We start from the raw sequence: 18,424 nt of genomic DNA on the forward strand, positions 1-18,424 counted from the left end.
TATCTCAGCAGCTCAATACCATCTGTTTAAGCCCACAGTGAGGACTTTTGAAGGTGTTTGTTATTGCAGCCTGAAGCTGATTAATCAAGAGACCGAATCAGAATCAGATTTATTCTAATGTCACCAGTGTCCCTTTAAAATTTAAAGTTTAAGTAGACACAAATGCAACCAAGTAGTACAATGTTGTCCTGTGGTTCTGTGGTAGTTCAACAAAGGTCATTGGTATTACTCTAAAGCCTCAGTCTATGTGGTATAGGAGGAAGCAAACAGGGCAAGATCTTTGTTACCATTAGGTGTGTGGCTCATTCTAGGAAATCATTAAATGAAATGAAGTCAATTGCGAGCATAAATATCCAGGTCAATTTCCTGATGGAAATAATCTCACATGGAAATGATTGCTTGTGAAATCCATCTTAAATTAGACTGCATTCATGCACTGTTTGCACATTGAAAAACTGGTTTTAATGCATCCAGTTTCGAGAGTGTTGTTTTTTTCAGAGTGCAGAAGACCACAAACACTTTGCAGTTTTCTATTTCAGTAATGGCATTTACCAGTGTTTAACATTGCCTGGTTCATGGTTTGTCCGATAAACAGGTCAAGTTCTTTGCTTGTAAACAGCACCAAAATAGTTGAGGATAGTTTCTAATTGCAACTGATGAGCAGTCCATCATAGTAATCCTCAGCTATCAGCAGTGCATACCCGTCTGTGCAAGAATAGCCCTGATCTCAGCAGCTTTGCATTCAGCTTGGATTTGTTTTTCGACGTATTTGGAAATGCAACTTCTTTGCCTGAGCCTCTGAGGACAAGGAGGAGGCATTTGCTGGCTTTATATAGTTTAATGGCATAGAATCAACTCTGTATCCAGGGTATTTGTTTTTATTAAGACAAGAAACAATTTGATATGAAATTTTAAAATTTAAAGTTAATTATGATATTACATTAATGCTACATATACATTTCAATACAAAATATCCTAAAACTGCAGAATCCAGGAAACACAATACATGAGTGGAAACTGGTTCATTTGCATTAGAGGTTTTTAACCAGCAATTTAGTTGAATGCAATGTTGCTTCTTTACCTTCCTTACGTAGCCACACCCCTTTGTCTTGCACCATCATCTCTGGTTATTCGATCTCCGTGACAAACAATTTTTACATGATATTTCCTACCCTCTTTCTCTATTGTCAAATTAAAACAGTGTTATAGCTAATTTTTCCAGTTCTTGGTAACTGCTTTATACCCCAATGTATTCCCACTATTTTATGTTTTTCTTTTAAATTTTCAGCATTTGCAGTATTTTAGAAGAAGCAGACGTGGGTCAGAGAGCTTCTTGAGCCTGCTCCACCATTCAACAATATCATGGTTGATCCAATTCTGGATTCAACACCACTTTCCTGCCCTCTCCCCATATCTCTTGCCTTGTTTATACTCTACATCAGGTGTTTGTCAAGCTTTGTCTTGAGTATGTTCGATGACTTATGTTATAGTCCATTAATGATAGTTCTTTTCATTCTTATTTAAAGTGGATAAGCTTATATGTTCTTGCATTTCACTCTGTCTGTCAACCAATTGCCCACTCATTTAACCTATCTCTTTCCCTTCAACTTGTACCACAAATGTGCACTTGGTCCCCTTATCAATGTCCTTAATATACAGTAAATTACATACCTTGGAGGTCTAGGAATGATCCCTGTGACATCCTACTTGCTTTTGATAGCCATTCTGAAAGTGACACACTTATCACAACTCTTTGTTTTCTATTATTTGACTAATTCCACTATTCATATCAATACATTAACTTCAAACACATCCTATGCAGTAACTTTTCAAGTGACACCTTATCTACAAATCCAAATAAACTACCTAACTATTTCTCCTTAATTATCCTATTTATTACATGTCCATCAATACTCCCCATTTTTCCTGCCACCCACCCAATATTAGGAACAATTTACAGGAATCATAAGTTGAGTTACTACTGTAATTTTTGAATGTCGAATAAAACCAGTAAAGTCGCTGAGCAAACCAAGCTCTGCACATGCATTGCCTGATTGAGATCAAACCCAAGTCACTGTGCTGTAAGACTATGCTGTACTATATAACCACCAGGTTCAGGAACAGTTATTACTTCTCAACCATCAGGCCCGTGAACCAGAGGGGATAACTTCACTCACCCCATCACTGAACTGTTCCCACAACCTATGGACTCACTTTCAGGGATTCTTCATCTCATGTTCTCGATATTTATTGCTTATTTTTTTCCTTTCTTTGGATTTGCATAGTATATTGTCTTTCACACAATGGCTGTCCACCCTATTGGGTGCAGTTTTTCTTTGATTCCATTATGGTTATTGGATTTTCTGAGAATACCCACAAGAAAATTAATCTCATGTTTGAATATAGTGACAACATGTACTTTGATAATAAGTTTACTTTGAACTTTGATATATATAATAGTACAGCATAGAGCATATACAGGATAATATTCTGTTGTGCCATGATACGTACAAGAGCCTGAATGCTAATTGGAACTCCCATACATTTTCAGCAGTTAGCTCAAAAACAGCTATAGTAGAAATCTGAGTGTATCTTAACTCAAAGAATATCTTACCCTGATTTAAAACCTTCCTACCTTGTCAGAATTTGTACCAGCTTCCCTGCTCAGGCAGCTCATTGGCAGTATTCACACCTTGCACTCTCCCTCATTCCTCTCCTTCTTGTGCTCCAGGCTCTGCTCTTGTTCAGCTAAATCCAACTTCTGTTTGTCCATGCCTCTTATAGCACTTCTCCACCAAGCCCCATTCTGGGTTTGTCATGGAGATGTTCTCATTGCCCCCTCTTCTTTTTGCATCTCTGTTGACCATCTCTTTTTTCTTTATGACCTTTATTTTAATTTCCAGCCTGTCCCCCTTCCGTGTGAGCTTTCCTGTCCATGTACCGAGCCATTCTTCCTGCCGTCTGTAGCTAAACGTGACAAGAAGTCTATTCATGAAAGAAAATTTAAAATGATGCTGAATGTGATAAAAGATGCCAATGAACAGCTGTTAAATGCAAGACTTCCTGTAGCAGGTTCATCATTATGCAGTGAATAAAGGCATTTTGGGTAACAGAAGTTCACTGTTTATAAATCACTACCAAACAATTTGAGATACCGAGTAAAAATTCAATCTTTGATAATTTGTGTGTAAAAAAAACACAAAGTGTGCACAGAAAACTGAACAAGTTTACGAAGGCAACCATCTTGGACAGCTGGTTCTAGATACTGACAAAGCAATCTGTTCTATTGATGCTCATACAATTCTTCATCAAACAATGTAACATCCATTTCTAGTTAATTCAACATAACAACCCTCTCTTTAGAGTCAAATATGGACAAATGACACTTACTTAGATGGGCTTGTTTGTTGGCATGGTTGAATTGGGCTTAGTGGCCTATTTTTCTATTGATTGAATCTACGAGTCTTCTGCCTAATTTCCTTGTTTATACGCAGTGCACTTTCGGGGTTTTACTGTTGAAAGAAAAATTTTCTGTAGGACACAGGCCTACTAATAACATGGGATTCAATAGGGAATGAAGGGTTTGTGGTAGAGAAAATTGCATTATAGGTAGTTTTCCTGGCTTACTACCCCCTGTAACATGGGGGGGGCACTGGACTGCACATTTTATATGTATTTTTTGACATTAAAAATAATTGAATTAAGTGTAGAAGACAACAGGTTTGACTTGGAACGCAGCAAAACAAGAATAAAGTCCTTCAAAGTGCTATACCTCTTGGATATGTCAAATCATGTCATACAATGAATATTTTAAAATTAGCATAGCTGCTGAGCAGATGAAAATAAGAAGAATAGCAGATTTAAATTACAGATAAATTATTGGCGTTGTAGTGCTTATCCCAGTCATTTCTGATGCATGATGGAATGGCTGTGGCAAATAGTGTTGAATAGCTTCAACTCCGCAGCATCCAACAGGTGTTCCTTAGAGCAGTGTTCAAGGCTACCTGCTTCCTAATATCATAATTTCAGATGTCATGTTAATTTGCTGGAGATTCCAATGTGCAGTTCCAGTCACAGTTTTTCATGCACTGAGGCAGTCTATGCTTCGTATGCATTAAGGCCTGAACAGAATCATGCTGAGTAACATTTGAGCTGGGTGAGAACTGGTCAGTGATTGTCTCCAGCAAGAGAGCTTGATCATGTCCCTGTGACAATCATAAACACAAAACATTCTGCTGATGCTGAAAATCCTGGGCAGAACATAAAATGCTGGAGGAACTCCACAAATCAGTCGGCATCTATGGAATAAGCTTTGGACCGGATATTCATCAGGACAGGATGAAGGGTCTTAGCCACTGTTTATTTTCTCCATAGATGCTACCTGACTCGCTGAGTTCCTGCAGCATTTTTGCGTGTTGCTCCCCATGACAATCAGTGGTATTGGCACCACAGAATACTCTGTTACCAGAATCCTGAGAGATTCTGCTAACCACAACCTCACCTGGCCTAATTAATTAAATGCTGTGATTTTTGGAGATCCTGTGGGAATAGCGGCTCAATTCCTGACCATCCAGCCTTCTGCTCCCTCGAGATGTAAATCCACTGATTGAATCACCAGCAGCCATTTTGCACTTCCCTCAAATCGACTTTTACCACCAATAACATGCTGATGTCCTCATTAAACAATGAGTGAAACAGATCAAAGGCTAATTAAAGTACAATTGATCGCAGTTACATAAAAGAAACTCAGCACAAGCTCATTAAACAAATTCACAGCACCTTCCCATGAGAAAGATTACTAACACTAAAATAAAGACAGATCAAAATCACATTAGAAAGACATTTATCACAACCTTGTTAAGTACAGGGCCGAAAGTAATAACATAGGTACACATTATATCCTGAATTGGGTATCAGTCAAAACACTTTGAACCATGAAGGAAAAATAGAGGCATCTTTTACATCAGAGATGAAAAGTTTAAGTGGGAAACTAATGAAAGTCTACAAAACTTTTAGTGGTTTTAATAGGATAATTGCTGGCTGATAAAGTGAACAGAGGGTTAAAGGGTCAGAAAAACTTATCAGGTCAAGTTTTAGATGAGAAAGTATTTTCAGCACAGAAAATCAGCAGGCAGCTCACTGTGACCATATTGATGCTTGTGCTTCATCCAGCCTTCTCCAGTCTCATTTATATTCCCACCCACATGCAACCTAGCTCCTAGTTTAATGCATCTCAACTATTCACACCAACTACTCCCTGAGGATGCAAGTTCTACAATCTAAGCACGCTGGGTAAAGAACTGTTTTGAGAAAAGGTCAGGGAAGTAAATAATGCATCATGTGCCTTCATATTCTCCAACCCTGTAGCTCACAGAGGGAATACTCTTTAGAAAGTACCGAAATAATTAAATGACTGATAAAATCAGGCTCCAAAGCAGATAATTTTGCTTCAAAATGTTGTGACAGGCTGTCAAAATGCTAGAAATTCATTCAACATCTGGAAAAGAACTAAATATTACAATAATTTTCTTCTCCTTGCAGAAGTAACAGAAGAATGACTTTGTTTTTAAACATATTTAAACAAAAGTGAGTTAACAACTTGAAAGAGAATGAATAGGGCTAAAAGATGCATTGAGGGAAACAGATCATGTTGAGGATATTTGGAACAAACAAGAATGGAATTTTGAATCTTGTAACGTGAGAGGATTGCCTCCCATTAATATCATGTGACACACGGTATATTAAATGCGTGCTGTCAATTTATATTTACATTTGACATGTGAAATAATTTAATGACAACCTGATCACAATGAAATTGTTTGTTCCTTCTGCAGTGTCTTCTGGGTTCTTGAATCTCTGTGTGCATGACATATTTATACTGTACATGATACAATGTATGCGTAAGCACACTATCAAATGGTGTACAACACATAGTTTAATAACCACTTCCGTCAAATTTGTGCAAGCTTAGCTCTTGCGCAGCACTGCCTAATCATGCTCACAATTTTTACAAAACACAAGGTTTGTTTCAGCATAAATTACAGGGGATCTGCCAGCCACATGGATGCACCCTTTTCTATCTCCTTTTAACTTTAAACTGGCTTCTTGCTCCCACCTTCCTAGCAACCCTCATCATTGTTTTCTGCTTCCCTAGCATCAACAGGGCCTTGACACCTCCTAATCATCCAGCAAAGCCCATTTCCCATTCCAAAACCTGAGAGATTCCATTCTCCCAGTGACCGAAATACTCAACCCTTTTGCCTCCCTCCTCTTCTGGCACCATGCTCAAGCAAGACTGAGCACAATAGGTTATTCAATGGATGAAATGAGATAGACACAAACCTCACAGCAATCCAATTCACCTTTCCCACTGGAAAACCGGTTCAGCGCTGCTGTGTTTTGCAACATGTTCTCTCCCTTATTTTATAAGAAACAGCACAATTATCTGTGACCCTATTACTCCTGTGAAGAAGTTTTGCATAATATGAAAACGTGACACATGGTATGGTTATTCACAACTTTTTTTTATATAAAAGAAAATTATACACTGACAACAGTAACACACTACGATTGTGTGAAAAATATTAAATAATGTTTTCCTTAACCTTCTGATCCAATATATTTCTAAGAAATTGCACCAGTACATATGGCACTGTGACCAGAATTTAAATCAAAAGTAAAATTGCTTTTTATTGATTTCTTCCCAGCTCTGACTAAGTGCATGATACTGTTTTATTACTGCATATTTACATAAGGAAAATGCACCCATCTCAATCCATTTGGTTTTTCACACCCATATCAATTATTGCACAATGAGCCTCAAATGGCATGTAATAGAGAAGACAATTTTAATTTAATTCCCGTAATTGTTTTTATCCCTTATAGAAAAATATAACCGGCATTATCAGGCCCTGAACACACAAAATAAACAAGATTCTCTTTACAGGTATATGTCCTCCTTCATGAGCTTGGTGGAGATTAACCACAGCTATGTGCTGTGTTGGTTTCCATCACAGTGAGCACTGACCAATCTGCTTTGGCATCCTTTAGATGAATCCAAAGGATATTCCTAAGGAAATCTCCAGACCATAGCCTCATCATCATTTTCTACACTTCATTTCCAGTTCTTTGTTGCTGTCTATGAACCTGCACAGACCACCAACACCATAATTCCTCCATCAATGATGGTGCAGTCTTTTTTTTTAGGTTCTCAGTTCCAGCACACTGGATGCCTCAAAGCATCAAGGGGAGATAAACATCTCCCATCAACAAAAAAAAACCTCTAAAAGTTGGCCAAGCCAGATTAAACAACTGTCTCCACCCCAATCAGCTTTGGTGTCAGAATTCGTGGAGTGACTCCATTGTTTAAGTCTTCTTCAAACTCTAGCAACTGTCCCATGAAATTGAGGTTTGGGGAAATAATTGGTCTTTTTCCTTTAACAAATTTGTAGGCATCGGTCATGGTCATCCGTGTGTGCTTCATCAGATAGGCTATAACAATAGTAGCAGAACGTGAGACACCAGCTTGACAGTGAATGAGTAGCCCCTTGCTGCACTGGTGTGCTTCCTCTGAAAGCAAAAGAAACAAAACAGATTACACTTAACATTAACCTTCAATTACTCTACAATCAAGAGAATGCAATTACTCTTTCATCATTTCCCAATGAGTCTGAAAGTAATCAGAATTCAGTTTCGGCATCGGAAGACAAATGGATAGGACAGTTAATTGAAAACAGTAAAATAGTTAGTACAGGGGTCAGTAAAGAAAATTATCTGAGAATACAATCAGCTCTCCATCAACTAGGAAAGTGGGCTGAGGAATGATAGACAGAGTTTAATTCAGACAAATGCAAGGTGTTACATTTTGGTAAGATAAACAAGGGCAGAACCTATACAGTAAATAGTCGGACTCTAAAGAATGTTGTAGAACAGAGACCTAGATGTGCAGGTACCCAGTTCCTTTGAAGTGCTGATATGGGTAGACAGAGTGGTGAAGAAGGGTGTTTGGCACACTTGGCTTCATTGGTCAGAATATTGAGTACAGTGTTGGGGTGCCATGTTACAACTGTACATGACTCTGGTAAGGCCACATTTGTAGTACTGCCTATAGTTCTGATTGTCCTACTATAACACAGAAATTTGTCAAAACACCTGGGAGTTAAAATACATTAAGGAGAAATTTGGAAGAATCAACTTTTTGAACATGTACAAAGATGGAACAAAATTAACAAAAACATTCAAATAAACTTCCACTTTTAAAGAATAGAACTGAGAGCTTTTATTTGAATTCAATAATCTGTAGGTTTAGTAAAAATAATATGGCTTGCCTCCCAAGTTATTTAATAAGAAAGCAGCTTTTTTCTTTTAGAATTTCACCGAATCAAAATTTTGACTCCAATGCTTCAAATTATACATTCTTCTAGATTTTGTAACTACATTGTCATATGGCATGCTTTAGAGCATGGGATGATTGAATTTGGTTAGCCCCTACAAAATCTGAAGTTGACCAGATCAGAAAGCTGTGTCAACATACAGGGTATTTAAGATTCAAAATAATGTACTTTTTAATTGCTATCTAAATGCATTTTTACAATCCAACTGAAGCTCAGCACTGCCAAAAATCCACTAATTCATCCAAGACTATGAACCTAAAATTGCCAGAAGTCCCAATTTTATTTATTTGTTTTTAACAGAGACGTGTATGGAGCAATTTCAAAATAGTACAGACAAGAAATTGCCTACATCTGTGTGCATAAACATTCAGTGCTGCCCTGTATTTTCTGGTGATCCAGTAAACTTGCACTCTGTTATTCCAAACTATTGTTTCCTTTGACACATACATTTTCCTGAAAGTTGGTCTGTTCCAATTTTCCCGCACATAACATAAATGCTTAAGAGGGTGAAGATAAAATTTAGAGTAGTAGAGTACAGGGATTCAGCTGGTTGGGTTAGTTATGTTGCATAGGTTGACTTCTCATTTAAATTGACTGTGTTTCCTTTTTGCTGAATGAATGTATCACTACATATCTAAGGGACAGTCTACTTTCATCAAAAATGCAACTGGATCTTCGGCTTTCAAATTTCCACTGTAAAGCACTGGTTTTGGCTAAAGGAATCAAAGCACTAAATAATTGAAGATATTGGTGTTTTGCTAGATTGGGAAAATAACTGAACAACCAGATCTCTGGAACATCGTAAACATTATTGGTCCTTTCCAGTTGCTGTAGTAATGACCACAGATGTCAGCTGATAAAAATTCAATTCAAAAAAGCAACAAAATAGTTTAAAGCTGTAATCTTCTGGATCAGGGCTTCATGATACTTAAAGCAGGCCTATACAAGGAGAACAGTCAAAGTTGCTTGTCATTAACATGCTGGGAACCTGCACCGTCTTCAAATGAGCTCACAATTATTTTACATTTATCTGAGATACTGTTAGCATTTCTGAGCAGCTTGTAGCTACTTATAGCTACCCACAGCTTTAGGATTTATACTGTTAATGCCTTCAATTAAAGTAAATGAAATTATAAGGCTTTCCACAGATTTCCCATTTGCTTTACGACTTTGAAAGCAGTTTTTTTCATGTCACTAGAATCAGAAAATAAAGTTAAACAAAAAGAGACCAATAAAGGTTAATATTAAATCAACATCATTATTGAAACAAACTGCAAACCAATCACACTAACCTACAATCTTTTATCTTAAATATCTTTGAATATTACTGGTTCAAATGGAAAAATTTCATGATTGTTCTTGAGGGATTATCCAAGTTAATCTTGAAGAAAGGGTTAATTGGTTTCTGTCAATTTGCAGAGATAGATGAAAAATTCCATTCACAAAGAAGGTGGCATTTTGGATACAGAATTAAGCTTTATGGGTCATATTTGCTGAATCTCACTGAATATTAGTTATTACTTCAACTGATACTGCTGTGATTTCACCAACTAGACTTTTCAGGCTCTCACCAAAATACATAACTCATAAAAAGTTTCATTATCTATCATGAGGGCTGAGAGACATTAAAATTGTTAATATATCAAAATAGGAAATCATGCCCAATTGCAAATGTTTTTTGTACTGAAATCCTTCACGGAAGGCCAAGACACTTATGAATTGTCTGGAGTAGAAAATGGAATGTGAACCACCAGTCTTACTGTAAAATTTATAACTTCTGTGGGAAATATTTCGTTTTTTTGCAATTAATGGCCCCGAATGTCATTACTAATGCAAAGTGGTAATGAAAGTTTATATCCAAAAATTATCCAAATCTTTTAACAGAGAGTTGAATTTCTAGTGATGAATAAGCTAAATAGGATCATAAAGCACTGGAAATACTCAGCAAGTCAGGCAGCATTTAATCTGATGGCAAGTCATTGACCTGAAACATTAACACCTGTTTCTCTCTAAACATATGCCACCTATTTTCAGCATTTTTAAAATTATTTCTGGTGATGGATGATATTATCTAGGGAGACTTAGAGTAACAGGAAGTTCAGGAAATGCTTATTCCATGGAGCGAAATGATTTAAATCCCCATTGAGTTTAGCAATGTAGGTTAAATACAAAGAATGATGAGGTGACAGATTTCATTTGTCAACCATGGAGAGTGGAAGATTGGAAGGCATCTTCTTAAAATTAAGTAAGGTGACCCGACAATTGAAAAGCATATTCTGATTTTTTTTTAAAAATCTGTAACTCTTTGCAAAGAGAAGTTGAACTGATTTGAAGAAGGCTGTATTGATTTTTCTTGCAAAATCAAAACTATTTTTCAAAATTTAAATCGGTTATTATTTTGCCACTTGTTTACTCAGTCTTCTAAACCATTGTCTTAATTGAATTATGCAGTTTTATGACAAAATGTTTTTTTGCCAACATATACAGACAATATACATTTAAAAATAGGCTTAAGAAGTAATTACCAATAAATTCAAAGGCCTCTTCGAAGTATTGCCTGAGATTCTGCTTGTTGCTGTCAGTGGCAGGTAGCCGTTTATAATGGAAGATACCTTTCTCATAATGGTAAAGAGGCAGGTGGGTAGTTACATTAATGATGTAGCCGATATTCATCCGCTGCATTTTCTCTATATCCTGAGCATCCTGCTCATTCCCTAGGAACAGGAAGGGTAGGATGGGGGTCAACTCGGCATTTTCAATGTCAGGGGTGGTGGGGATGGACTGAGGTAGCTGTGTTGGAACTGCTGATGCTCCCCCTGCATCTGGGCACTCCTGAAGCTGCAGGGAGTGATCACAGAGGTTCTCATGGTGCTGTTTGAAACTGCTGTGTCCACCTGGAAGAATAAAAAAAATAGAACACAGTTAACCACAAGTAGAAAGCCTGTAGTACTTACTGAAATTTCCTCTCTAAACTGCAACTGCCACAAAGGTCAACCTCTTACTTAGTTTGAACTGAAAGGCTGAACTGGTTGGATAAAGTATTTAGTATCTGATCGGCAATGACAAGCATGGTACCAGTCTTGCAATGAAATGGAGAGGTCCTGAACAAGCCCTGCTCACAAATGTGTTGATAAAACTAATACAAGATAAATCCATGTCCCCATGTGTGTCAAAGTTTAATAAATACTTCTGATTGTCCCTGAATTCTGAAGCATTCAAAATATTTAAAAAAAAATCAGACCATTGAAAACAATAATTAAAACATTCCAAATATATATAATTTCTTGTTCAAGTCAATAAATGTACTTTCACAAAAATCTTCAAATAAATGGGCTTATGATCCTGTACTAGGTCTAATCTCTGTGGCTGATGGGCCTGTGATGGTGCTGGGGAATTCAGTCATGGTCTCCCATTAGAGTCTTAGCATTGTACAGCATTTTAGTGGGTGCTTCAGTGCATAGAGTCTGGGCTAATCACCAGACACCCATTTACTCCAAATCCATTTTCACTCTCCACTCACGGATGTTTACTCCCCCAGATTCGAGCACTCACTGACACACCACTGATAACTTAGGCAGGCAAGTAAGGATGTCAGCTGAAATCAGAGCATCTGAAGGAAAGGCATGTCATTGCAGGGAGAATGTGCAAACTCCACACAGCCAGCAAGATTGAGCCTGGGCTGCTGCAGCATCTCTCCTCGCTTCACCACTGTGCCAGCCCAGTTGATACAGTCCATGGTGGAGGCAGCAGCAGGCCACAAATGGCAAATCACCAGTGCAGCTCGGTTAGTAATTTCAGGAGCTCTCATTCAACAAGTGACCCAACTTACTGACATTTTCAGGGTATCATTTTTTTTATATTTCTCATCCGATAGGAGGCTAATTGGTATGGCAGCTCACAGAGCATTCCCATCAATCACATGGTCCAGAACGTTTCTCTTTAACCAGTGTTCTCTCATGGGTGCATCAATTCCTCTCAGACTTTCCTGCCATCCATCACACTATAGGATTATTCACAACAGGCATTTTAGCCTGTTAGGATGTTGGATTAAAACTAAACACCCAAGGGAAATCCACATGGTCACACAGAGCACATGAAAATCCACACAGACAGGACCAAAGGTCAGCATCAAACTCTGGCTCCTGGAGCTATCTGCTGTGGCACTGTACTGTTGTTTAATTACTGACAGTATGCTGCTGCCTTTCCCAACAAGTCCTGGACTAGCAATTCACATTACTCCCAAGGAAGGTATGTCAGGCATAATTGTTTTTTTTAAACCCATACGGCCAATGTCACACAAGCTGACTGGTACTTCTATTACAATGACATGTCTGGATCATAGAGTATTGAGGGAGACCTTTCCATATATTGTTTTCCCATTGTCAAGGCAATTCAGGATTAATTATATTGTCTTGCTCTCTCCCAGCAGGGCGTTGATGCTTAATCTTTGCTGCACAAACATTTATTCAACTACAAACAGATGTTTACTATGATTCATCGATTATTTCACCAATGTTTTCAAATGGGCTTCCCTTTTCAAATAAATTGAGCTAGTCATTTACTTTTGTTTTAGTTCTACTGTTCTACAATTAATCCCTGTAGGCTGCGCTGCTTCAATTAGGCCAAAAATAATTGGAGGGGATGGTAACTCCAGTGAAAGTGAAGCAGTACCACCTTGAAACTGGTACTAGGAAACTTAAAACCCTTGCCTCCAGCCACTTAGCCCAATCCCCTCTCTCTCACTGTTTGCCGTTGCAGTCTGGCCAATACCTTCTCAAGAAGGGTTTTTAGATGGGTAGCTGCAGCCTTCCTGTTTCAGTAGGGTTGTCTCTTTGAAGTGCGAAGCATGGTCCAATGATGTACGTAATAGTCGTTTTCCCATTTGTGAAGTCTATAATTGGACAGGCAGCCTGCTCTGTCCAATTTTGTCACTATTAAACAGCATAACCACCAGCTCTTAAAGGGAGACTGATCAACAAGAAAAAACAATCCCCAACCATATTTGGGTTTGATTTGCTGCTGCTAACCCCATTAAACTTCTCTTTGGTATCACCTGTAAATGTCCTATACTTAGATTGTGAGCCAAATCTCTGAAAACTAGCCAGTACTGTACCCTGCTTGGTTTTCTGTGGAAATTGTTAAAATTGGCTGACTGCACCATTTGGAAGATTCAACAAGTTAATTTTCCTGTTGTGCTATTATCATTCATATAGGTAGGGTTCATTTCTCAGACATTAGATAGTCAAGAGTAATTGTACATTCTAATAGGATCTCAGTTCCAATACATCTGAAAGTTCATAACTACTCAATTATGGTTAAGACCTGAATTCAAGCTAGTTCAACATTGATTACACAGAATTGGACCCATAACTGAAGATTATGCATGTTAAACAACAGCAGGAATAAAATTCTTCAATCTAAACTGAATAAAATCTACCCAGGATGCATTTACTGCAAATTGAGCCAAATACTATATCAATCTTGCAACAGTCAAATCCCTCAAATCGGTATAGGAATATCTCTTGGAAAAAGGCCTCAGCTGAAAGAATTCTCCAGATTGGGAAAACAGCATGCAAATACATGTCCCAGTGTGTTATAGGGTGGCAGGGTGGAGATCTGCCTCTACCGAAGGAGGTGTAAGGCACTCCTTTCCTCCATTAGCCTCCAGGTCACCCCTGGACAAAGCGTAGCACCTGTTTAGCACCTGACACTACCCAGGAGAAGATAAAATTTCTGTAGAAAAATTTGCCAAGACACAGCACATGATGATGATGATTGTGTTATAAACAATGGGTATTGCTTACACCACAGGAATTGCTTTGCAGAAAATCAAAACGGAAGGCCGGTTCTACAGATTTGGGTTTCTCGATATTATCAATATTAAAACTACGAGCAATTATGCAACATTTCCTGTAGCTTAATTTTTTAACATTATTACTCTTGTGGTTGGGGGGGGGAGAATGCCGACTTAGACCATGAGAGGCCTGCGTCGGGCATTTTCATGCCTTACAAGGTGCAGATTGGAAGTCTGTGTGGGGCGCCACTCCTCGCACAGACTAGAGCAATGTGTGATTAAGTGCGTTGCTCAAGGGCACAAACTCACTGCCACCGCTGAGGCTCGAACTAGCGACCTTGAGATAACTCTTGTGGTGAAAATCCGTAATTCAGTCTCGGTAAGTTGTATGAATTTTCTAACAGGCTTCCAGCTTGTATAATAAATTTACTTTGAACTTTGCTCTGCTAGTAAATCCTAAACTTCATACTGCCTCTTCTCATGACGCTCAATGTAAATAAGCCAGACAAATTAATTCCTTTAAAGTAAGGTATTTGCGGCTCTTTGATCCTCTTCTGAACAAAATGCAACATCCTTGGCTTAAAGTTACAAACCAAGAGTGAAATATAATTTATTTTAATCAATCAACATGTAAACTGCTTTCATTTTCAAACATTTCAATTTGAAAGTAGGGTTATGTGGATATTCAATGGATAATGGTGGATTGATGGTAATACAATTATATATATAAAAAAAAATCGGTGGGAGGAAGAGAGAGCAGCACGCCGCGTGCGCGCAGCCCTCCAGTGAAAATGATATCGTATCCGTTAAATAGGGGCCATGGAAAATTCTGATTTGATGGAGACAGACATGAAAGCACAGAGGAGCAGCTGGAGAAATTTCTGAAACGCAAGTTTGCTGCTGTTGTTACTGCGCGATCGAGAATCTTCCTGAGGGAAGGCCTCAAAATTTCTGGCTTTGCCTGCTGTTGGCAACCGAGATTGAGGTCGAATCGTTCGGATAGAGATGGTGCTCGGTATTCAGTGTCGGAGAGCTGACCGGAGGCTCGATGTTTTCGGACGACTCAGTGTCAGACTGTGGTCGGGCATGGCAGGGAGAGTTTTCTTCTTTCTCCCGTCTGCGTGAGATGTGGTACTTTTGAGAGACTTTGAACTTTTTGCTGTGCTCATGGACTTCTTCATCAAGTTATGGTATTGTTGCACTTTTGTAACTATATGTTATAATTATGTGGTTTTGTTAGTTTTTTCAGTCTTGGTCTGTTCTGTGTTTTGTGATATCACACCAGCCGAAATATTGTATCATTTCTTAATGCATGCATTACTAAATGACAATAAAAGAGGACTGCGCGTCTTCATAATCTAAAAAAAATGAAAGTATTCCAACTTGTACAAGGTGTTACAGTCTAACAATATACAAGGAAACAAAGCTCTCAACTTTCATACATTCTGATCGTACACTTATGGAATAATGGCAATTCCATTGTTTCTGCACCATAACCACATTATACTGAACTGAAACTACAGGTCGACCTTCACTAATCCAGCACCACTGGGACCTGAGGAGTGCTGGATTAGTGAAAATGCCGAATTACAGAAGGATCACATTAAGCAATAGCTAACCTTCACTAATCCGGCACCACTGGGACCTGAGGAGTGCCGGATTAGTGAAAATGCTGAATTACAGAAGGATCACATTAAGCATAATCAGTGCCAGATTATCGAAGGAACCAGATTACAGGTAGTTGGATTAGTGAAGGCCGATCTGGAATAGCAAACGATGACTCAGAGTTTTGAAAAGCTTTGGAACATCTTCTCCAGCTCCCACTTCACCATCTATTGGTTTGCCATCAGTTTTTCATTGATCTGTGACCCCCGGCAACTTTATGAAATGACATGAAGTTATTTTGTACAAGCATGTTAACTGGCATCCAGTGCTACATTCGCAGTGCCTGCTATTACCTCCATCCCACCACTGTTACTCCATTCTTTGACATGCCACAATTTCCTGCAGCTAAAGTGTGGGAAGTCCAATGCCATTATAACTGAGCTCTGCCAAAATCTCTCAATACTTTAATTCAAGTGATTCAAAACCTTGTTGCTATATTCGTTTTCAGACACAATCTGGCATTCTCATTCAAGATGCTGGCTTCTGCTCTCATTGCCTCACATTTGAAATTCTCATCATCTTCTTAAAATCCCTTTTCTTTTTTTCTACCTCTTCAGTGCTGTCAATTCCTCCAGTTCTCTGTTCCTTCCATTATCTTCATGTTTCTAGCCTTGTTTAATTGTCACATTATAACCTTTTTCAATAGCATTAACAGGTTTTTGAGCTTTTTAATATTTTCTCCTTTGCCTTAGTTCCATTGTTACACTTCAGTGCCTTTTTATGGGTTTTTTTTGCTCATAAACTTCCTTCTTTCCATTTTCACCAAATATGGCCCTTTATCATTTATTCCAGATCAGAGAAAAAGGTCTTTCTTCACTCTATCAAGCTCTTCTACTTTACAAACAAAAAATCTCAAATTTCCTCTTAGCTTCTTCTGCTCGAGTGGTAACAGCCTCATGGTTTCATGCCACTCTTTAGAACTATTATTCTTTAGAGATAGTGAACTTACTTTCCACAGAATCTTCCCATCAACCTACTCACTGAATCTGTATTTGCATATAGACGTTCCTCACATGTGAGCGTCTCCAAATACAGTATTTTAAAATGTTTATTGATACTTTTAACTCCACTTACTGACCTTCATGTAATTGCTTTAACCTACTCAGAATTAGTTTCAGAAATACTCCAATTTTTCCCTTTTTTTGTTAAAATCATCTGTGGTTTCAAAAGTACTAAATCCAAACTGGATATCCTTAGTCATGTGAATTAAAATCCACCTTCCACAATTACACCCAACTCAGTTGATCTAGCATGATCTCCAAATTTCTGTTCCCTCCTTCAATGAGGAGTGTAGTTAGGAAATTATAGGTTCAAATCTCACATCAGACACACAAGCTGAAAAATTAGCTTGGTAGTTCAATACAAGGCTGAAGAAATGTCACATATGCTACTTTGAAGGATAGCAGGTGTATTAAGACTGGTTTAACTTACCATGATGTATCACTTAATCAACACTTACAAACAGAAAATTCTGGCAATATTAAAACATTCTGTCACATTACCTCATTTGGTCTCACCCTAGAGATATTCCATTCCTCCTCACCCTCACTTTCCTTCTTTCAATTAAAATTCAGCAATCTGAAACATTAACTCTGCTTCTCTTTCCAGAGACATTACCTGACCTGCTGGGTGATTCTAACACCTCCTGATTTTATTTCATATTTCCAGCATCTGCAATTTCATTGCCACTTAAATACCAATTATGATTTACAGAAAGAGAAATGATTTTTTAAAAAAGCATTCTCCTATGACAATAGTAACTAAAACTGAAAAAGTTGTGTCTAATTGACTGTAAATCAACCAAAGATTCTGAAAAGGTATTACATCATAACACTGCACAACACTACCTGTGGGAAACACTGATATCTACCGGAAAATCAGAGATTAAGGGAGCTAGGGCTTTACTCTTTGGAGAGAAGGAGGATGAGAGGAGACGTGATAGAGGTGTACAAGATATTAAGAGGAATAGATAGAGTGGATAGCCAGCGCTTCTTCCCCAGGGCACAATTGCTCAATACAAGGGGACATGGCTTTAAGGTAAGGGGTGGGAAGTTCAAGGGGGATATTAGAGGAAGGTTTTTTACTCAAAGAGTGGTTGGTGCATGGAATACACTGCCTGAGTCAGTGGTGGAGGCAGATACACTAGTGAAATTTAAGAGACTACTAGACAGGTACATGGAGGAATTTAAGGTTATATGGGAGGCAGGGTTTGAGGGTCGGCACAACAATGTGGGCCGAAGGGCCTGTACTGTGCTGTGCTATTCTATGATCTATAAAACACTGCTTTTTGCCAAAAATTGTTAACCATTTTCCCTTAGGCCTTCTTAATTTATGTTTGGCAGCTCAAGCATCTGCCACTTTAATTTTCTGGTCCTTTTATACCTTCAACTTCCTTTGAACCAAGGGTTTCCACCCTGAGACCCACAGACCCCTTGCTGGTCCATGGCATGTAAAAAAAAAATTGCAAACCCCTGTTTTAAACACACAGCTAAACTAGCAGAAGAGAATCAACTCCATTTTCAGTTACTAATCTTCAGTCATTGTTACGATTACATTACCACCTTCTCCGGTT

The 18,424-nt window shown here is 38.3% G+C and overlaps 1 protein-coding gene across 2 annotated transcripts in view; it reads right to left on the minus strand.

The window, feature by feature from the left end:
* Positions 1-6,509: 6,509 nt before the first annotated feature.
* The window catches only part of dusp10 (dual specificity phosphatase 10), a 37,958-nt gene continuing 26,043 nt past the window's right edge, over positions 6,510-18,424 (minus strand). For both annotated transcript variants that reach the window (XM_063055053.1, XM_063055054.1), the window contains exons 3-4: positions 10,919-11,287; positions 6,510-7,569 (exon numbers count right to left, since the gene is read on the minus strand). In XM_063055053.1, the coding sequence (XP_062911123.1) occupies positions 7,304-7,569; positions 10,919-11,287 (635 nt within the window). In that variant the 3' untranslated portion in view covers positions 6,510-7,303. The remainder of the gene's footprint in view (positions 7,570-10,918; positions 11,288-18,424) is intronic.

The sequence above is a fragment of the Mobula hypostoma genome, chromosome 8, assembly GCF_963921235.1.
Source record: "Mobula hypostoma chromosome 8, sMobHyp1.1, whole genome shotgun sequence".
NCBI lineage: Eukaryota > Metazoa > Chordata > Chondrichthyes > Myliobatiformes > Myliobatidae > Mobula > Mobula hypostoma.